This window comes from Saccopteryx leptura, chromosome 1 (genome assembly GCF_036850995.1).
Source record: "Saccopteryx leptura isolate mSacLep1 chromosome 1, mSacLep1_pri_phased_curated, whole genome shotgun sequence".
NCBI lineage: Eukaryota > Metazoa > Chordata > Mammalia > Chiroptera > Emballonuridae > Saccopteryx > Saccopteryx leptura.
In genome coordinates this window covers 335,511,128-335,534,191 of record NC_089503.1, presented here as the reverse complement: position 1 = coordinate 335,534,191, position 23,064 = coordinate 335,511,128, and the positions used below count along the sequence as shown (strand labels likewise).

At 42.8% G+C, this 23,064-nt stretch overlaps 1 protein-coding gene across 5 annotated transcripts in view; it reads left to right on the top strand.

Moving 5' to 3' along the window:
- The first annotated feature begins 661 nt into the window (after positions 1-661).
- CASP8AP2 (caspase 8 associated protein 2) overlaps positions 662-23,064 on the top strand; it is a 44,192-nt gene continuing 21,789 nt past the window's right edge. Inside the window, exons 1-4 of one of the 5 annotated variants that reach the window (XM_066358871.1) lie at positions 662-709; positions 3,545-3,594; positions 14,821-14,903; positions 20,704-20,772. In XM_066358871.1, coding sequence (XP_066214968.1) covers positions 14,849-14,903; positions 20,704-20,772 — 124 coding nt within the window. In that variant the 5' untranslated portion in view covers positions 662-709; positions 3,545-3,594; positions 14,821-14,848. The other 4 variants (XM_066358868.1, XM_066358867.1, XM_066358870.1 and 1 more) reach the window with 4 other exon arrangements.

The following is a 23,064-nucleotide window of genomic DNA, read 5'->3' as shown; positions in this document are numbered from 1 at the left end:
GGACGAACTAGAGGAAATGGCTTGGATTCCAGATCTCCCGAGGAAGTCTCCGAGGTAGTTGGCTTTTACTTCGTTACCAGCCCAAGACGCGGGCGGCTGGATCCTACCATGCCTCTGGTTCTATCAAACTATTCAGGTGTTCTAGAGCTCTCCTCTCCCTCGCCCCCTACTGAACTGGTATCGCCTCCTCAAAGCTCCCAACATGCTGGGCTAAGTGGTTTGTCTATCGTCCAGGACAGTGTCCGAGAGCAAGAAGCAGTGCTCGTTCATCGTTACTGAGCCAGTGCCCGAAACCATGTCTAGCACGTCGTTGACACTCAACCAAATTTATGGAATGAAGGAACGACAAGGCCTTCTCAAACCTTACTTTCCCTTTCATTAGAAGAGCTCTTCCTAGACCCCGCCCCTACCTTGGCCGAGGTTCCACCCCTTCGCAGGGGAAGCTCCACTGTCTCCTTCCCCGCCCCTTTCCCCTGGGCTGACACCGAAGATTACTCGAGTTTGGCGCCAAATGTGGGCTTCTTTTCCTCCCCCTGCCGAAGGCGGGAACTAGTTATGTACGCCGGGACGTGCCTTGCGTCTGCTCTGATTGGCCACGAGCTCTCGGTCCCGCCCCCGCGTCTTGGATGTGCTCTGGCATTGGCAGAGATGCCAGAGAGCCTTTACTGTACTGGGAGGATTCCGGGCTACCGTAGGTCGGGCAGTGTTGGTAAGTTGCTGCCAGAGTCCAGTCCTTACGGGTCTGCTGGGGAGGAGACTGTATGGCGAGGTAGTGTCCTGGACGGAGGCCGGGGAGTCGAACGGAGCGGCAGAGTCAGTGAGGTGTGGGCGCGTCTGATGTCCGGGGCCCGCAGCTGGCCGGCTCTCGTCGCTCTTGGTTGCAGTTTCTGGGCTCGCTCTGGCGTCCCTCTGGTCCCTGGAGAGGGTCCAGGCTGGTGCGGGGGCGAGAGCACTCCTTCCGCTTCCCCCGCCCTCCCATAGTCCAGCCTTGGAATATATTCTTCAAGACTTTGGGATGGAATTCTTGGAAGGAATAGGTAGATTTACCTCAGTGTCAGATGGTCATTGATATTGGTTGTTTCCGAGACTGTTTTGGCCCAGAGAAGTTTCTTGATGTTCACAGAGCCTAGAACCATGACACATAGTAGGCCCTGACTCAAATGTTAATGTAGAAGTCGCAGAATTTCAGGATATGTGCTGCAGGGATCAGGTTGGCAGTGACTCTGATTCTTCCCTGGTCTTTCCTAGGTTATTTTCTTCTGGTCCTTTCCATTCTTTACAGCTCCAGCTCCAAACTTTTCGCCTCTCCTCAAGGCCCCTTCCCCGTCTCACTCAGTGCCTCTTTAGAGGGGCACAGGGACATTCAGGGCAAGAATTGCCCTCTTCCCTACTCGTTATTTTGTAGTGTTTCTTGCCATTTTACAATGAGATGGTCCCATTTCAAAAAAAAATTAGGCTTGTCTCTCTTGACTATTTCTGATTTTGTCTTTTGGCTTTGGAGACAGAGCTGGGATCCAATCCCAGATCTGCCACTTACCAGCTGTTTGTCCTTGGGGTAAGTCTCTTTGTTTTTTGTTTTTTTTCTGTATTTTTCTGAAGTTAGAAGCGGGTAGGTAGTCAGATAGACTCCGGCATGTGCCCGACCAGGGTCCACCCAGCACGCCCACCAGGGGACGATGCTCTGCCCATCTGGGGCGTTGCTCTGTTGCATCCAGAGCCATTCTAGCGCCTGAGGCGAGACCATGGACCCATCTTCAGCGCCCGGGCCAACTTTGCTCCAATGGAGCCTTGGCTGCGGGAGGGGAAGAGAGAGACAGAGAGGAAGGAGAGGGGGAGGGGAGGAGAAGCAGATGGGCGCTTCTCTTGTGCGCCCTGGCCATAATCGAACCCAGGACTTCCACACGTCAGGTGGACACTCTACCGCTGAGCTACCAGCCAGGGGTGGGGTAAGTTTCTTAAATATCTGTAGTATATGTTTACTCATCTGTAAAAAGGAGGAAAGAATAGTAGTATATATCTCATAGGATTTGTGGAGCATTTAAAGTAATTTATTAATGTATTTAGAATATCTGTTTTTTATTTTTTACAGAGACAGAGAGAGTCAGAGAGAGGGATAGATAGGGACAGACAGGAATGGAGAGAGATGAGAATCATCAATCATTAGGTTTTCATTGCGACACCTTAGTTCAGGGGTTGGGAACCTTTTTGGCTGAGAGAGCTATGAACGCCACATATTTTAAAATAATTCCATGAGAGCCATACAACGACCCGTGTACGTTTCGCATTATTCAATAAAAATTTGGTGTTGTCCCGGAGGACAGCTGTGATTGGCTCCAGCCACCTGCAACCATGAACATGAGTGGTAGGAAATGAATGGATTGTAATACATGAGAATGTTTTATTTATTTATTTTTTTTAAATTTATTTATTTTTTACAGAGACAGAGAGTGAGTCAGAGAGAGGGATAGACAGGGACAGACAGACAGGAATGGAGAGAGATGAGAAGCATCAATCATCAGGTTTTCGTTGCAACATCTTAGTTGTTTATTGATTGCTTTTTCATATTGCCTTGACTGCGGGCCTTCAGCAGACCGAGTAACCCCTTGCTGGAGCCAGCGACCTTGGGTTCAAGCTGTTGGGCTTTTGCTCAAACCAGATGAGCTTGTGCTCAAGCTGATGACCTCGGGGTCTCGAACCTGGGTCCTCTGCATCCCAGTCCGACACTCTATCCACTGCGCCACCGCCTGGTCAGGCAGAATGTTTTATATTTTTAACGTTATTCTTTTTTTTATTAAAGATTTGTCTGCAAGCCAGATGCAGCCATCAAAAGAGCCACATCTGGCTCGTGAGCCATAGGTTCTCGACCCTTGCCTTAGTTGTTCATTGATTGCTTTCTCATATGTGCCTTGACCGTGGGCTACAGCAGACCGAGTGACCCCTTCCTCGAGCCAGCGACCTTGGGTCCATGCTGGTGAGCTTTTGATCAAACCAGATGAGCCTGTGCTCAAGCTAGTGACCTCGGGGTCTCAAGCCTGGGTCTTCTGCATCCCAGTCCGGTGCTTCATCCACTGCACCACCGACTGCCTGGTCAGGCTATTTAGAATATTTAAATCAGGGTCTGGCTCCTAGTGTTCAGTATATAAGTACTGTTTGTTGTTATTTTTTTCTTTACATATTCTTCAGGGATCTTACTGTACTTCAATTTTTTTTTTAAAGAAAACTTCCTTTAGACTCTTTTTAAAGCATTGTTGTATTACAAAACGCTATGATCCTTCTGTCATCTGCTTCAATTTCACATCTGAATTTATTGGAATTGTTTCTCAGAAGATTATGAATGAACCTACAACTCTTTTCTTTCATCATGTTTCTCAGTGTTTAAACTTTTGCCTCTACACTTTTCATAGGAGCAACATTCCAATCAACGTCAACTCTTTTTGTATATTGAGATCCTCAGTTGGGGGCAGGTGAGGGCGAGTGTGCAACAGCCCCTCTTCCAGAGATTCTGATACATAATCCTTCCTCTTTCTCCTCCCTTCCTCTCCAGGAGGATCACTGGCCTTTGGAATTCCAAGAGTGTAATCTCAGCTGTGTCAGGTATGTTTTGTCTTCTGTACTGTGCACTCCAGTTTCCAGCTATGTGTGAGACATCTTCACCTGGATGTCCCACAGATGGTTCAACATGACTTCTGTGGTGCTCCATTTCAGTTAAAAGCATGAGTGCTTTGTTATCAAAGGTAGGGACCTCAGAGTTGTCTTTTGAAAAACTTGGAATTTCATTAATTCAACTTTTAAAAATATATTCATTTTATTTTTTAAGATTTTATTCATTTTATAAACAGAAAAGAGGGAGAGAGAGAAGGGGGGAAGAGCAGGAAGCATCAAGTCCCATATGTGCCTTGACCAGGCAAGCCCAGGGTCCCAGACCAGGGACTCAGTGTTCCAGGTCAGCGCTCTATCCACTGCGCCACCACATGTCAGGCTATTTATTGATTTTAGAGAGAGGAAAGGAAGGGAGGGGAGCGGGAAACATGAACTCACAGTTGCTTCTCCTATGTGCCTTGACTGGGCAAGCCCAGGGTTTTGAACTGCAACCTCAGCACTCCAGGTTGTATCCACTGCGCCACGATAGGTCAGGCAACTTTTTTTTTTTTTTATTAACACCAACCTCCCAGACCCTGTGCTGAGAGCTGGGGATACAGTGGTGAATAGAATAGTCTGTCCAGTGGGTGAGGTAGACATTTCTCCAGAAATATCACAAAAAAATGGAATCATAAACTGAAAAGAGGTCATGTAGAAAAGGACACAGTGATATAAGAATATTTAACAGCCTGATCTGTGGTGGCGCAGTGGATAAAGCATTGACCTGAAATACTGAGGTTGCTGTTTCAAAATCCTGGGCTTGCCTGCTCAGGGCATGTATGGAAGTTGATGCTTCCTTCTTCTCCCCCTTTCTCTCCCTCTCTCTTCTCTCAAATGAATAAAAAAAGAAATATTTAACAGATGGACTGACCTGATGGAGAAGGAAGGCTCAAACATTATCTGAGCAAACATATCAAGATGAGTTAACTGAAAAGTAAAGCTTCAAGAAGGAGCGCTCTACAGAGGCCCTGCGGTGGGAAGGAACACATAGCATGTTCCAGGAGCTGCAAAGCAAAGACTGCTGGGGAATGGGGGAGTATGATGGGCAGAGGCCAGGTCACAGGGTGTTGTAAGAATTGTGACAAGGCCCTGGCTGGTTGGCTCAGTGGTAGAGTGTCGGCCTGGCGTGCAGAAGTCCTGGGTTCGATTCCCGGCCAGGGCACACAGGAGAAGCGCCCATCTGCTTCTCCACCCCTCCCCCTCTCCTTCTTCCCTGTCTCTCTCTTCCCCTCCTGCAGCGAGGCTCCATTGGAACAAAGATGGCCGGCGCTGGGGATGGCTCCTTGGCCTCTGCCCCAGGCGCTGGAGTGGCTCTGGTAGCAACAGAGCGACGCCCCGGAGGGGCAGAGCATCGCCCCCTGGTGGGCGGAGCATCGCCCCCTGGTGGGCGTGCCGGGGTGGATCCCGGATCCCGGTCGGGCGGGTGCATGCGGGAGTCTGTCTGACTGTCTCTCCCTGTTTCCAGCTTCAGAAAAATACAAAAAAAAAAAAAAGAATTGTGACAAAACTTGTATTTTAACCTAAAATTGGCAGAAAGCACAGAAAGGTTTTAAGCAGAAGAGGGATTGTGATCAGATTTTCATTTGGAAAAGACAGCTCAGGCTGTGGTTTTGAAGTCGTCAAGAGTGGACATTTGAATACACTTTTTATTAGATTTTGTTTTTTCTTTTTTTTTTTTTTTCATTTTTCTGAAGCTGGAAACAGGGAGAGACAGTCAGACAGACTCCCGCATGCGCCCAACCGGGATCCACCCGGCACGCCCACCAGGGGCGAAGCTCTGCCCACCAGGGGGCGAAGCTCTGCCCACCAGGGGGCGATGCTCTGCCCATCCTGGGCGTCGCCATGTTGCGACCAGAGCCACTCTAGCGCCTGGGGCAGAGGCCACAGAGCCATCCCCAGCGCCCGAGCCATTCCCAGCGCCCGGGCCATCTTTGCTCCAATGGAGTCTTGGCTGCGGGAGGGGAAGAGAGAGACAGAGAGGAAAGCGCGGCGGAGGGGTGGAGAAGCAAATGGGCGCTTCTCCTGTGTGCCCTGGCCAGGAATCGAACCCCGGTCCTCCGCACGCTAGGCCAACGCTCTACCGCTGAGCCAACTGGCCAGGGCTGTTTTTTCTTTTTTTTTAGTGAGAGAGGTACAGATAAGAAGGGAGAGAGATGAAAAGCATCAACTCATAGCTGTGACACCTTGATTGTTCATTGATTGCTTTTTCATGTGTGCCTTGACGGGAGAGGGAGGAGGCTCCAGCCTAGCCAATGACCTTGGGGCTCAAGCCAGTGCTCGTGGGAGGTCAAGTCTATGATCCCACGCTCAAGCCAGTGACCTTGTGCTCAAGCTGGCAATCTCAGGATTTTGAACCTGAGTCATTGGCGTCCCAGGTGGACGCTCTGTCTGCTGCACCACCACCTGGTCAGGCTCATTAGATCTTTTTTGATTTTACCATAGAATCAATCTGCTTATTGTCTTTATTTTCACTACTAATAACTTAGTCACCCTTGTTGTCTCCTGCATTGTTTTAATAGTGTATCCTATTTTTCTTGCCACTGATATTTTCTGGATTTTGCTTACTAGAGTTAAATTTCTGAAATGTGCATTTATTTGATCATGATATTTTCTCCTTTAAAAACCTTTGATGGTTCCCCCATTTCTTGCAAGATGAAGTTCAAGTATTTTAATTGTGTAATATATCACCTGACTTTCTTAAAACCTTATTTTTCACATTCTAGTTGGTAGATATTCACACCAAGACTTGCTTATGAGCTCAGAGATGTGGAGATACTGTCAGGAATTGTGTTTTCAAGCAAGGTTCAGATAAATAATGATGAGGCTGGAAAGAAAGGTGCCTGGGTATATCAATTAAGGAGTTTGGACTTGATTCAATAGGCATTGGGAAGTGATGGGTAGTTTTTGAGCAGGGAGTGATATGAGCAGGATTGCTATAGAAGAACTAACCCAACAGTTGGTGTGTAGCATGCATTTGGAGAGAGAACATAATTAGATAGCTGTTTTGGTACCTTGAAACGTTCAAATGGCAAGAATGAAGATTAATGGAAAAAACATTGCAGAGTAGTATCAGCAGGCTATTAGGGAATACTAATGCTACTAAAAGAAGTAGAGGGGTTGATGGAACATCAGGAGGATGTTGATGGAAAGCTAAGTCGTTGGTTTTGGACTTGGTGACCTTGGACTTAAAGGAATGTGTTTATTAACTTCAGCATCTTTTTTTTTTTTTCAGAGACAGAGAGTCAGAGAGAGGGTTAGATAGGGACAGACAGACAGGAACGGAGAGAGATGAGAAGCATCAATCATTAGTTTTTCATTGCAACACCTTAGTTGTTCATTGATTGCTTTCACATATGTGCTTTGACCGTGGGGCTACAGCAGACCAAGGAACCCCTTGCTCAAGGCAGCGAGCTTGGATCCAAGCTGGTGAGCTTTGCTCAAACCAGATGAGCCTGTGCTCAAGCTGGTGACCTCGGGGTCTCGAACCTGGGTTCTCCGCACCCCAGTCCAATGGTCTATCCCAGGGGTCCCCAAACTTTTTACACAGGGGGCCAGTTCACTGTCCCTCAGACTGTTGGAGGGCCGGACTATAAAAAAAACTATGAACAAATCCCTATGCACACTGCACATATCTTATTTAAAAGTAAAAAAAACAAAACAGGAACAAATACAATATTTAAAATAAAGAACAAGTAAATTTAAATCAACAAACTGACCACTATTTCAATGGGAACTATGCTCCTCTCACTGACCACCAATGAAAGAAGTGCTCCTTCTGGAAGTGCGGCGGGAGTCGGATAAATGGCCTCAGGGGGCCGCATGCGCCGGCCTTAGTTTGGGGACCCCTGGTCTATCCACTGCGCCACCGCCTGGTCAGGCTTAACTTTAGCATCTTATTGCAACTTTCAGTTTGTATATTAATATGAACAGTTTTGAATTTTCATGTACTTTGAGGGGACAGCAGAGGAGTCTTTAAATCTGAGCTGGTACCCCTACTTTGTGTGGCAGTACCTACTCTTTTTTCCTACCTCCTTGTGCTTGCCTAACAAGTAAGTAACCCAAGGAGATAAATTTTTGTTTTGCAGTTGTGGAAAAGATATTATGTCCAGGAAGGAGTTCATCTCCTTAGGAAGAAAGTATTGAATAGCATTTAGAGCTAGAATAACCATAGCTCTGTGAAATCCTCACTGAGCTTTTTATTTTATTTTTATTTATTTATTTATTTATTTATTTATTTATTTTTTCAACAGAGAGGGAGTCAGAGTGAGGGATAGACAGGGACAGACACAGGAACGGAGAGATGAGAAGCATCAATCATTAGTTTTTCATTGCGCATTGCGACACCTTAGTTGTTCATTGATTGCTTTCTCATATGTGCCTTGACCATGGGCCTTCAGCAGACCGAGCAACCCCTTGCTTGAGCCAGCGACCTTGGGTCCAAGCTGGTGAATTTTTGCTCAAACCAGATGAGCCCACACTCAAGCTGGCGACCTCAGGGTCTCGAACCCGGGTCTTCCGCATCCCAGTCCGACGCTCTATCCACTGCGCCACCACCTGGTCAGGCCTCTCTGAGCTTTTCATGGTAAATAAGACTATGATATAATAAATTTGTATTGTTTAAGCCACTAAGTTCGTGGCAATTTGTTAGAGTAGTAATAGGAAACTAATACACTAATTTATGCTGTGCATATTCCTTATACTCAATAGCCACATATGGATAGTGGTTACTATATTGGACAGCTCAGATATAGAACATTTTTATCATTGTAGAAAGTTCTTACCCTGGCCAGTTGGCTCAGTGGATAGAGTGTCAGCCCAGCATATGGACATCCCAGGCTCAATTCCAGTCAGGGCATATAAGAGAAGAAACCATCTGCTTCTCTTCCACTTCTTCTCCCCCTTCTCTCTCTTCTTCCCATAACTGGTAGCTCAGTTTGTTCGGGTGTTGGCTCTGGGCACTGAGTATAGCTCTGTTGGTCCAAGTGTCAGCCTCAGACGCTTAAAATAGCTCAGTAGATTCAAGCATTGGCCCCAGATAGGAGTTGTCAGGTGGATCTCAGTTGGGGTGCATGCGGGAGTCTGCTTTACTATCTCCCCTCTCACAAAACAAAAAGTTATTTTGACAGCACTGTTCTGAAATTTTAGTTATCAAAGTGAGGTCCTTAGAGTAGCAGCATGACCTGGGAGCTTTTTTTTTTAAGATTTTATTTATTCATTATCGAGGGGGGGGGGGGAGGAGCAGGAAGCATCAACTCCCATATGTGCCTTGACCAGACAGGCCCAGGGTTTTGAACTGGCAACCTCAGCGTTTCCAGGTTGATGCTTTATCCACTGTGCCACCACAGGTCAGGCGGGAGCTTTTTAATTTTTTTATTTATTCATTTTAGAGAGGAGAGGGAAAGACGGGGGAGGGGGGGAGCTGGAAGCATCAACTCCCATATGTGCCTTGACCAGGCAAGCCCAGGGTTTTGAACCGGCGACCTCAGCATTTCCAGGTCGACGCTTTATCCACTGCGCCACCACAGGTCAGGCTGACCTGGGAGCTTTTTAGAAATGCAGATTCTTAAGCCGCATCCCAAATCTTTGGAATTAGAAACTTTGGGGATGAGACCCATCAGTTTTGTGTTTTAAATTCTCCAGGTATTTCTGATGAATGCTAAAGTGTAAGAACAACTTAGGAAGGCAAGCGATTGTGAAAGAGGTTGCTAAATACCATAATAAGGGGTTTATTGTATCAAAATAATAAGGCAGTGGGGATTAATTATGTCTGTAGGAAAGAGTTTTTTCTTTTATGGTATCTGGGTTAGAGAAGGGGGTGAGCAATCCAGCTAAGAAACAGAATGAGCAAGATAGACAATGGGAGTTGAAATACATGGCAGTTTTTGGGAGCTAAGTACAGACATTTCTGCTCTAATGTTATATGCATTCTTGAAACACCTTTAGTTTTGCAACTCACTAAGATAGGGTTTATGGGAAAAATAAGAGCAGAATACTCATAACCAATCTATCCATGCACTAACAGGAATAATAATACTTTTCATTAAAATATTGTCACAGTTAAGATGTTAAAGTTTTGCCCTGGCCAAGTACTCAGTTGGTTAGAGCATTGTCCTGATACCTAAGATTGTGGGTTCAATCCCCATTCAGGGCACATACAAATCAACCAATGAATGCGTAAATAAGTAGAACAACAAATTGATGTCTCTCTCAAATCAATAAATAAAAATTAAAAAAAATTCTAATCTCTAAAGAAAAAGACGTTAAATTTCTAATAAGTAAATATCTCAGTAAATACAGTTCTTTTTCTCAAGAAAAACGATAGGGCCTGGTCAGTTGGCTCAGCAGTAGAGTGTTGACCTGGCACGTGGAAGTCCTGGGTTTGATTCCTGGTCAGGGCACACAGGAGAGGCGACCATTTGCTTTCCCCCCTTCCCCCTTTTTTCTCTCTCTTCTCTCTCTTTCTTTTCCCCTCATGCAGCCTTGGCTAGATTGATTCGAGCACATCAGTCTGGGCGTTGAGGATGGCTCCAAGAAGCCTCTGCCTCAGGCACTAAAAATAGCTTAGTTGTGAGTGGCCCCAGATGGGCAGAGCACTGGCCTGAGACAGGATTGCCAGGTGGATCCCATCAGGGCGCATTTCGGTGTGTCTCTGTATCTCCCCTACTCTCACTTTAAAAAAAGAAAATGAATATAGCTTTTCTTTTTTAAATTATTTTTGACCTACAATACTACAAAATTAGCAGGTGTTTTATTGCTTCATATTCATTTTGAAATATCCCCTAATTTTTGTGAGCAGCATATATTAGTTTCAGGTTTACATCCCAGTGATTAGACATTGTGTAACTTACTGCATGAGTATTCTAATGTATTTCGTACCCATCTGACACCATATACATTTATTAGAATATATTGACTATATTCCCTATTCTGTACTTTACATCCCCATGACTATTTTTTTTTAATCCATTGATTGCTTTTAGAGAGAGAGACAGACAGACAAAAACATTGATTTATTTCTGTCTGTGCCATGACTAGGGATTGAACCTGACCTGCACCCTTTGCACATCAGGACTGTGCTCTAACCAACTGAGCTATCCAGCCAGAGCATACATCCCCATGAAAATTTTGTAACAACCAGTTGGTACTTCTTAATCCTTACACCTTTTTTACCCATTCCCCCACTCCACGTACAACCATCAAAATGTTCTCTATGAGTCTTTTTCTGTCCTGCTAATTTATCTTTTTAGACTCAGTTGTTGATATCTATTGCCATTTTATTGTTTATGTTTTTTATCTTTATTTTTTCTTCTTAAAGAATACCCTGTATGCCTGACCAGGAGGTGGTGCAGTAGATAAGAGTGTTGGCCTGAGATGCAGAGGACCCACGTTAGAAACCTCAAGGCCGCTGGCTTGAGTATGGGATATAGACATGACCCTGTGGTCTCTGACTTGAGCCCAAAGGTTGCTGGCTTAGGCCCAAGGTCACTGGCTTGAGCAAGGTGTCACTGGCTCGGCTGGAGCCCCTGGGTCAAGGCACATATGAGAAAGCAATCAATGAACAACTAAGGTGCCGCAACAAAAAATTGATGCTTCTCATCTCCCTTCCTGTCTGTCTGTCCCTATCTGTACCTCTCTCTTCACCAAATAAATAAATAAATAACGAAGACCTTATAACACAGTGGTCCCCAACCCCTGGGTCACGGACCGGTACCGGTCCGTAGAGAAAGAATAAATAACTTACATTATTTCTGTTTTATTTATATTTAAGTCTGAACGATATTTTATTTTATTTATTTATTTTATTTTATTTTTTTCTTCTCATTTTTCTGAAGCTGGAAACAGGGAGAGACAGTCAGACAGACTCCCGCATGCGCCCGACCAGGATCCACCCGGCACGCCCACCAGGGGCGAAGCTCTGCCCACCAGGGGGCGATGCTCTGCCCATCCTGGGTGTCGCCATGTTGCGACCAGAGCCACTCTAGCGCCTGAGGAAGAGGCCACAGAGCCATCCCCAGCGCCCGGGCCATCCTTGCTCCAATGGAGCCTTGGCTGCGGGAGGGGAAGAGAGAGAGACAGAGAGAGACAGAGAGGCGGAGGGGTGGAGAAGCAAATGGGCGCTTCTCCTGTGTGCCCTGGCCGGGAATTGAACCCGGGTCCTCCGCACGCTAGGGATATTTTATTTTTTAAAAATTACCAGATTCCCTCTGTTACATCAGTCCAAGACTCACTCTTGATGCTTGTCTCAGTCACATGATATATTTATCCATCCCACCCTAAAGGCCGGTCCGTTAAAATATTTTCTGACATTAAACTGGTCCGTGGCCCAAAAGAGGTTGGGGATCACTGCTGTAACATACTGGTTTGGTAGATGAACTCCGTTAGCTTATTCTTGTCTAGGAAGCTCTTTATCTGTCCTTTGATTCAATATGGTAGCTTTTCTGGGTAGAGTAATCTTGTTTGTAGGTCCTTGCTTTTCATCACTTTGAATATTTCTGGCCCATCCCTTCTGGCCTGCAAAGTTTCTTTTGAGAAATCAGTTGACAGTCTGTGGGAGCTCCTTTATAGGTAACAAACTGCTTTTCTGTTGCTGCTTTTAAGATTCTCTCTTGTCTTTAACATTTTGAGTTTTAATTATGATGTGTATTGGTGTGGGCCTCTTTGGGTTCATCTTGTTTGGGACTCGCTGTGCTTCCTGGTTAGGGAATCTTCACCAGGTTAGGGAACCTTCACCAGGTTAGGGAAGTTTTCTGTCATTTTTCTGAAGAGGTTTTCAGTTTCTTGCCCTTTCTCTTCTCCTTCTGGCACCCCCATTAAGCCAATGTTGGTACACTTGAGTTTGTTCCAGAGGCTCTTTACATTATTCTCATTTTTCTAGGTTCTTTTTTTTTTCTTTTTTCTTTTTTATAGAGTCAGAGAGAGGAATAGATAGGGACAGATAGAAGGAATGGAGAGAGATGAGAAGCATCAATCATCAGTTTTTCGTTGCAACACCTTAGTTGTTCATTGATTGCATTCTGATATGTGCCTTGACCGTGGGCCCTCAGCAGAATGAGTAACCCCTTGCTTGAGCCAGCGACCTTGGGTCCAAGCTGGCTCAAACCAGATGAGCCTGTGCTCAAGCTGGCGAGCTCAGGGTCTCGAACCTGGGTCCTCCGCATCCCAGTCTGATGCTCTAGCCACTGCGCCACCGCCTGGTCAGGCTCTTTTTGCTTTTCTGATTGGGTGTTTATTGCTTCTGTATAGTCCCAATTTCTTGTTTCTCAGCTTCACCTAATGTACTGTTTGTTGATTCCCTGTAAATTATTCTTCACTTCCATTAGTGTATCCTTCATTTCTGACTGGTATTTTTTATGGTTTCTACATCCTTTTTAATGCTGTTGAAGTTCTAAGTTCATCTCCTCTTCCCCTAAGCTCATTGAGCACTATAAGCAGTGTTTTGAATTCTACATCTAGTAGGTTGCTTGTCTCCATTTTGCTTAGTTCTTTTTCTGGAGTTTTGTTCTGTTCTCTTTGGGGACATGTTTCTTTGTTTCCTCATTTGGGCAGCATCCCTGTGTTAGTTCCTATGAATTAGTATGACTGCTCCATCTCCTGGGCTTGGTAGAGTGTCCTAGTATAGTGGGTGTCTTGTAGGGTTCAGTGGCACAGCCTCCTGTTCACCCAGGCTGGGCACTCCAGATGCACCTCCCCCACACTTGTGGACTGTAAACACCCTCCTGTTGTGGCTGATTACTGTCGGCATGTCAATGGGAGAGATTTACCCCACAGGTTATTTGGCTGCAAGGACTGGCTATGACCCCTGCTGAGGGTCAGTCGTGCAGGGGCCCACCCACAGAGCAGGACTGACTTCAGTGGGGCCCTGATACCCACTGAGGCTGCCTCTGGTGTGCGTCACTTGTGGAGGTAGTTGGGTGGTGCTTCGATGTGGTCTGAAGTGTCCATCATGTGCTCTGGCTCAGGAGGTGCGTGGCAAGGTCAGCCTCCACCTATGCTCTGCCCAGAATACTACACATCAATCTGCAGGTGGTTGCTCCTTGTTTGGTGCTTGGAGGTGCCCAGAAGAGGACAAGTTATGAACCAACGTCGGCTGCCACTAGTGGGCCTGGGGCCACTTAGTGAGATACAGGTTATGCTGAAGCCAGATGCTGTTTGTTTCAGGGATTTTAGGAAAGTCTAAGCATGAGCCAAGACAGGCCCTAGAACCTTTGTGGTAGTTTACGAATGGAGGGAAAAGCAAGCACAAGCCTCTTTGGGAAGCACAGATTTAAGTCACTAAGAGTTTAGGGAGGAAGAGATTTTTTTTTTTATTATTCATTTTTGAGAGGAGAGAGAGAGAGAGAGAGAAGAGAGAAGAGAGAGAAAGGAGGAAGGAGCAGGAAGCTTCAACTCCCATATGTGCCTTGACCAGGCAAGCGCAGGGTATTGAACCGGCGACCTCAGCATTCCAGGTCAATAATTTATCCACTGCGCCACCACAGGTCAGGCAAGGAAGGGATTTACTATCTCTTTTTCTCCTATAGTGAAGGTAAGGGAGGCATGTGAATCTCTCTGGGATAGGATAAAAAAGGAAGTAGACAAGACTCATATAGGAGTTGAGATATGAAATTGTTGGATCAAAGTATTTTCATTTAAAAACTTGATAGTTATCAAATTGCCTCTGTAGAGCTTGTACCAGTATACATTTGAGTGATGTATGACAGTACCAGTTTTCCCACACCTTTACCAGCCTGGTAAAGATCAAACTCTGCTGTTTGCCTATGTTACTATCATACTGGTGAAAACATGTATGTCTGGGGCATCCCCAAGAGCACCCCCAGGCTTGATGATTTACTAAGAGGAGTCACAGAATTTACTATGTCCTTGTACTTATTTGGTATGATACTTGGCTTATTTTAATATAAAAGTTAATTTGTATTTTGGCCTATTTTATTAAATTACCATCATTTACCTTGTGACATGGTATAACCATATCATCAAGTTTAATATTTTTGTTTTATAGTTTCAGCTTTTGCAATCCACTGCACCACCACAGGCTAAGCATTTTTTAAAAATCATGGTCGAGAATGAACTCATTCAGTGTGTCTAAATTTGAAAGTTGCTTTTTAACTTAAAGCTAGGTTGGTTCTTTGAATTGTGAGGTTGACTTTTAACAGTGGAAAATCTTTATGTTTGCTATTTTAGATGGCAACTATCAAAAGGAAATAGGATCATGGCAGCAGATGATGACAATGGTGATGGAACAAGTTTATTTGAAGTCTTTTCGGGTAAGAGCTCATTTTCATTGTCCTTCTAAATTTAATTACAAAATCATTTACTTATTCTCATTGAAAACACTGTCATTAACTTTTTCTCCTTGCTCATAAATGAATTAATATAATAAAGTGCCTAATAAATGTGAGCTTTATTTTTTTGAGAGATAGAGAAAGGAAGGAGGAAGGGAAAAGAGAATGAGAGAAGCATCAACTCGTTCCACTTAGTTGTGCCATTGATTGCTTCTCTAATGTGCCCTGACCTGGGCTCGAACCTTCGGCCTTGAGGCTCTGGTCATCGCCCTCAGGATTAAGCCGACAACCCTGAGGTCGAGCTGGTGACCTCTGTGCTCCAGGCCAACACCACTGGCCAGGGCTGAACTTTTTTACTATTGTATGCTTTTGAAACTCTTCAATGTAATGAATTCGCGACTTTGCCAAACTAAGTGGTAATGATTTTTTTATTGTTGTATCCAAAAAAATATAAGCTAGATATTTGTTACTTTTTTTTTTATTTTTTTTTTACAGGGATAGAGAGAGAGTCAGAGAGAGGGATAGACAGGGACAGACAGACAAGAACAGAGAGAGATGAGAAGCATCAATCATTAGTTTTTCGTTGTGACACCTTAGTTGTTTATTGATTGCTTTCTCATATGTGCCTTCAGCAGACCGAGTAACCCCTTGCTCGAGCCAGCGACCTTGGGTCCAAGTGGTGAGCTTTGCTCAAACCAGATGAGCCTGTGCTCAAGCTGGCGACCTCGGGGTCTCTAACCTGGGTCCTCTGCATCCCAGTCCAATGCTCTGTTCACTGCGCCATCGCCTGGTCAGGCAGATATTTGTTACTCTTGAAGTCAGTACTTCTAGTACATGCAGGGGTGCTTGCTTATTGTTGTTCAGGGAAGAAACGACACTATGAGAGCTAAGCGAGACCTGGTAATAAAATAAACTCAAAATAGAGATATTTTAAATAATATGTGGAACCAGGTCCTGGTGTAACATTTAATAGTTCTTTTTTCTTAATTATAATTATGCTATGACAACCTCATTAAATTTTTTGAGCTTATAAATGTATACCTATTGACTAGAATTACAATTGCTATGCTATGGAATAAAAAGGGCAGTTGTAAAAGATGTCTAGAAGAATTCTATTTTTGCTTAAATATGTATTTAAAAAGTTATATGGTCAACATAACCACTCTGGGTAGTATTATTTGTTTTTTTGGTGTTATGTAATAAGTTTTTGAAGACATAGTTTTAATTACGCTGCTGTATATTTCTCTTAATGATAAAGTAACAGAAATTGAAAATATAATGAACACTTTTACTTTTTGTGTAGATTTACAAATGGTTAACTTTTACTACATCTGCAACTCTTAGTTTTTGAAGGATAAAACTGCCGTGTTAATCTCATTTGCTGTGAATACGTACTAAGAAGTTCCTCTTTGCATACATATATATTTAAAATTTTGTTTTTATTGATTGATTTGAGAGAGAGAGAAAGAAACATTGATTTGTTGTTACACTTATTTATGCATTCATTGGTTGATTTTGTATGTGCCCTGAACGGGGATTGAATCCGCAACCTTCACATATTGGGTCAGTGCTCTAACCAACTGAACTACCTGGCAAGAGCCCTGTAACATTTTCATAATTGTATTTTTTTATATTTGTTTGGAAATAATTTCAAGCTTACAGAAAATTACAAGAATAAGAACATGTAAGTAACCCTTTATCTAGTCTCTTCCAAATTTACCTCTTAAAGGTTAATATTTTATGCTAGTGGCTTTATTACTGTGTACATAATCTCTTTTTAAACACACACACACACACACACACACACACACACACACACACACACACACTATTTTCCTGATCCACTTGAGATTAAGTTGTATACATTATGGTCCTTTATTCCCAAATACTTCAGTGTGTATTTTGTAAGAAAAAGTTGATTTTCTGCCTGACCCAGGCAGTAGTGCAGTGAATAGAGCGTTGGCCTGGGATGCACAGCACCCAGGGTCGAAATCCTGAGGTCACTAGCTTGAATGTGGACTCATAGACATGACCCCATGGTTGCTGGCTTGAGCCCAAAGATTGCTGGTTTAAAGCCCAAGGTCACTCTATGGCTTGTGCAAGGGTCACTGGTTGGGCTGTAGTCCCCCAGTCAAGGCATATATGAGAAAGCAATCAATGAACAATTAAGATGCTGCAACAAAAGAATTGATGCTTCTCATCTCTCTCCCTTGCTGTCTGTCCCAATCTGTTCCTTTCTTACTCTCATTTTCTCTCTTTTCTCTTTTTCTGAAAAAAAGGTTGATTTTTATATATAATAACAGCATAATATCAGTTTCAGTGAATTTAACACTGATACTATACTTAATATGCCATTTTTATTTGAATTTTATCAGTTAACCCAGTAATGTCCTTTATTATTGTGATTGGATTTAGATTATTTTAATATTGTAGTTTGTCTCCATGATTGTTTTCTTTCTGATTTTCATGCTTCTTTCAAATATTATTTGAATATATTTTAGAATTTCATTCTAATTTATATATTAACTTTTGGCTATATTATTCTTAGTGGCTGCTCAAGGATTTGCAAAATGCATCTTTAATATACAGTGTGTCCGTAAAGTCATGGTGCACTTTGACCAGTCACAGGAAAGCAACAAAAGACGATAGAAATGTGAAATCTGCACCAAATAAAAGGAAAACTCTCCCAGTTTCATACCTATTCAGTGCAGTTCGATGTGGGCTCATGCACAGATTTTTTAGGGCTCCTTAGGTAGCTATCCCGTATAGCCTCTACAGACTCGTCACTGACTGATGGCCTACCAGAACAGGGTTTCTGCACCAAACTGCCGGTTTCTTTCAACTGCTTATCCCACCGAGTAATGTTATTCCTATGTGGTGGCATTTCATTATAAACGCGCCGATATTCACATTGCACTTTGGTCACGGATTTGAATTTAGCGAGCCACAAACACACTGAACTTTCCTCTGTACCGTTCACATCTCTACTGGCATGGCCGTGGGCTGCTCCGCTGTATACACGGTGTTACGTCATTATCTGTGCATGCACACATGCTGCCACATCATTCTACAGAAACTGGGAGGGTTTTCCTTTTATTTGGTGCAGATTTCACGTTTCTATCATCTTTTGTTGCTTTCCTGTGACTGGTCAAAAGTGCACCATGACTTTATGGACACATTGTAGTATTTGTAGTCTACTCAGTAGTATACTGTATTACCTTTTTTTTTTTTTTTTTTTTTTTACAGGGACAGAGAGAGAGTCAGAGAGAGGGATAGACAGGGACAGACAGACAGGAATGGAGAGAGATGAGAAACATCAATCATCAGTTTTTCGTTGCAACACCTTAGTTGTTCATTGATTGCTTTCTCATATGTTCCTTGACCGTGGGCCTTCAGCAGACCAAGGTACCCCTTGCTCAAGCGAGCGACCTTGGGTCCAAGCTGGTGAGCTTTTGCTCAAACCAGATGAGCCCGTACTCAAGCTGGCAACCTCGGAGTCTCGAACCTGAGTCCTCTGCATCCCAGTCTGACGCTCTATCCACTGTGCCACTGCCTGGTTAGGCTTTATTACCTTTTTATGTAAGATATAATCTTGTATGTATTTAACCTCTATCCATCCTGTGTTAAAGATGTCAGATATCCCACGATATAATTCTATAATTTTTATTTTAAGTTATTCTATGTATCTTAGGAGGAATTAAAAGACATTAAGGAGAAATAGTCTTGTATAGTTACTAAATCAGTGGTCCCCAGCCCCCAGGCCGCAGACTGGTACTGGTCCACAGAGAAAGAATAAATAACTTACGTTATTTTTGTTTTGTTTATATTTAAGTCTGAACGATGTTTTATTTTTAAAAAATGACCAGATTCCCTCTGTTACATCCATCTAAGACTCACTCTTGACGCTTGTCTCGGTCACGTGATACATTTATCTGTCCCACCCTAAAGGTCGGTCTGTGAAAATATTTTCTAACATTAAACTGGTCCATGGCCCAAAAAAGGTGGGGACCACTGTACTAAATTATTTACTATGTCTAGTCTTTCTAGTGTCCTTCTAGTTTCATTTTCTTCCCCATTCTCTTTAGTATGTTAGAACTTTTGATGTACTGTAGGATAATAAGAATATTGCTTTCCCCCCTTCTTGTTCTCCAGATTTTGTAATTTCTATTTATAATTAAGTTCACTGGCTCTTCCGTCAAAAGCACATTGCGTGATTTTTTTTAAGTTAAAAATCTTTTTCCATTATTTGAGAGAGAAGGGTGAAGGAAGATTGGGATAAGGAGAGGGGGTATCAACTCATTGTTTCACTTAGTTTCATTTAGTTGTGTACTCACTGATTGCTTCTCGCATGTGCCCTGTCCTGGGGGTCAGACCCACAATGTCTGGCGCACTTGATCCACACTTTATCCACTGAGCTGCCGACCAGGGTTCAGTGAATTTTTTTACTTTAGATATTGTAGTTTTCAGTTTTAGGATCTTCAAAGAGTATTGCTGTTTTAAATTTTAGCATGTGTTTAACTTGGCTGAACTTAAAACTTCTGTCTTCCCAGTGGTGGATAGCTGCTGAAATATTTGCTCAGATTTATTAGCTTTAGCTAAACTTTTTGCGGTTTTAACCGTTATCTGTGTAGTTTCGGAGTTCTTCAGAGATTTGGGCACAATTTGGGGAATCCCCTCAGTAGCTCTCTGGATTCCCTCTGTTACTTTCTAGTTACTGTTACCATTTCCAAAATTTTTTCTCTGGTTCTTCAAGCTGTTAGAACTAGAGGTTTCCATCTGAATTTTCACTGCCCAGTGTGGCTCCAGCTTTCTTCCACAAATACAAAAAATTGTGATAAGAAAAAGAGAACTCACATTGTGCTGTTTTCTTCTTTTTTTTGTGACAGACAGAGAGGGACAGGAAGGGATAGACAGGAAGGAAGGGAGAGAAGTGAGAAGCATCAATTCTTTGCTGCCACTCCTTCATTGTTCATTGATTACTTTCTCATAAGTGCCTTGACCAGGGGGCTATAGCAGAGCCAGTGGCCCCTTGCTCAAGCCAGTAACCTTAGGCTCAAGCCAGAGACCATGGGGTCATGTCTATGATCCCATGCTCAAGCCAGCGACTTGGCGCTCAAGCTGGTGAGCCCACGCTCAAGCCGGAAACCTCGGGGTTTCGAACCTGGGTCTTCCGTGTCCCAGTCCAACCCTCTATCCACTCCGCCACCGCCTGCTCAGGCGTGCTGTTTTCTTCTTTTAGGTGTTATATCCCTATAGTTATTCCATGCTTTGGGTTGCTCTTTAGTGCTTCAGATTGGTTCTTTTTTTTTTTTTTTAATGAGTCATTATTTACATTTAACATTAGTTTCAGGGGTATAGAGTAATGATTTAATATTTGTGTATATTGTTAAGTGATCACAATATTGTGAAATGATTACCACATTAAGTCTAGTAGTAGACCATTTGACTGCAGATCACTTTTGATGTTTGGTTTATAGTTTATATAGTTATTATCTGCAGGAGGATTGGTCTGATAGAAACTATTGTGCTCTCACTGGGATTGGAACCTTCTCACTAATATGTTTTGAAAGTGAGTTTTTAAGTCTACATCTGAGGTAATTGAGTTGTAAATCTATGTGCTAAGATCTTCCTGCTTATAAGGCTGTTAAAACTTTTAAATAATTATTTTTTGGTGCAAGACTGATAAAGTCTTTTTTTTCCTGGTCCTTCAAAGTAGGAATGAAAAAACCTCACTACATGAAATAAGTAAAATTTTAACTAGTCTTTTTTAATTTTCTTGCAGATTCTCCTCTTAAAAATAACGATGAAGGTTCTTTGGACATATATGCTGGGTTGGACAGTGCTGTTTCTGGTATGAAAATTCTATAATAACATATTTTCATTTTGTTGGGTCAGTCTATTGAAAGTCTTTGTTTTGCTATAATTTTTAGAGTAACTCATAGAGCCTGAACAATCTGCCCATTTTTTTTTTTTTTGTATTTTTGTATTTTTCTGAAGCTGGAAATGGGGAGAGACAGTCAGACAGACTCCCGCATGCGCCCGACCGGGATCCACCCGGCACGCCCACCAGGGGCAACGCTCTGCCCACCAGGGGGCGATGCTCTGCCCCTCCGGGGCGTCGCTCTGCCGCGACCAGAGCCACTCTAGCGCCTGGGGCAGAGGCCAAGGAGCCATCCCCAGTGCCCGGGCCATCTTTGCTCCAATGGAGCCTTGGCTGCGGGAGGGGAAGAGAGAGACAGAGAGGAAGGAGGGGGGGTGGAGAAGCAAATGGGCGCTTTTCCTATGTGCCCTGGCCGGGAATCGAACCTGGGTCCCCCGCACACCAGGCCGACGCTCTACCGCTGAGCCAACCGGCCAGGGCCAATCTGCCCATTTTTAAAATGATTGCACTTGGGTAATTATTTTCTTGCCCAAAGTTTGATCAGTAAAACAAATTAGCACTCAGGTTTGTTATTCATCTAGGTCTCAGATTTTACTGGGCCTTGTGCAAAAATATTTTGTACTGTTGAAATGCAACTGGTGGTCTTATCTGTACATATATTACTACTCATTGTCACAGGTTACATAATACTAGAACTTTTGAAAAGGATAGTTACTATAAATATCTTCATATGTATCAGTAAAAGTTTGATATGCAGAGAGTCTCATGGCCTCTCCAAATTGGAAACCTTTTCCATGATCAAATCTCTCAGCTTTGAACAGGTGTCATCCTCACACCTGATTTGTTGACACAAGCATTTTAGGTAAGTTGGTTTTCCAAGTCTCATCTGTGAAATCAGTATAGATATGGATGAAATACAGGAGATGGAGAAATGTGTAGTCCATTGAGTTGGGAAAGACACAACATCCAAAATCTTAACATGTACAATTTTTTTTCTTTTTCACTTTTATTGAGATATAGTTAACATGAAATTGTATAAGCTTAAGGTCTACAACGTGTTAATTTGACACACTTGTATTTTGCAAAAATGGTTAGCACTGTAGAGTTAGTTAGCACCTGCCTCTCATTACATAATTACTGTCTCATTTTTGTGATGAGAACATTTAAGATCTATTCTCTTAGCAACTTTTAATTATATAATACAGTATTGTTAACTCTATTAACTATGCTGAACATTAGCTCACCAAAACTTATTCATCTGATAGCTGGAAGTTTGTACTTGGATCAACATCCTTTTTTCCTCAACCCAACTAAAATGGTGACTACCATTCTGTCTCTTTTTCTGAGCATTTGGCTTTTTTAGATTACACATGTAAATGATATCATACAGTATGTATCTTTTTCTTACTTATTTCACTTAGTACTGTATAGTACCCTCGAGGTTCATCCATGTTGTCACAAATGGCAATATTGTTCCTTCTCGTGACTGAATAATATACCATTGTAGTATGCATACAAACACACACATTTATTCATTCGTCTGTTGTTGGACACTTAGGGTGTTTCTATATCTTGGCTATTGTGAATAATGGTGCAGTAGACATACAGAGAGAATGTAGATATCTTTGATATTCCTTTTCTTTTGATAATATACCCAGAACTGGGATTGCTGATTCATATGGTAGTTCTATTTTTAATTTTTTCTTTTCCATAGTAGCTGTACCAGTTTACATTTCCATCAACAGTGTACAAGGGGTTTTCATTCCTCTACATCCTTGCCAACATTTGTTACCTCCTATCTTTTTGTTGATAATTGTTCTAATATGTATGAAATGATATATCACTGTGGTTTTTATTTGCATTTCTCTGATGATTAATGATGTTATGAACCTTTTCATGTACCTGTTGGCCATTTGTATGTCTTTGGAAAAATATCTATTTAGTTCCTTTAGCCCATTTTGTAGTCAGATTTTTATTGTTGTTGTTGGGTTGTGTTGAGTGTTTTATAGATTTTGAATATTAAACTTTTTATCAGATATATAATTTGTAAATATTTTCTCCCATTCAGTAAGTTGCCTCTTCATTTTGTTTATGGTTTCCTGTGCTGTGCAGAAGAAATTTTTAAACTTGATCTAATCCTACGTGTTTATTTTCGCTTTTGTTGTCTTTGCTTTTGGTGTCAAATCCAGAAAATCACTGTTAAGATCAATGTCCAGAAACTTACCCTGTATTTTTTTTTCCTGGGAGATTTATGGTTTCAGT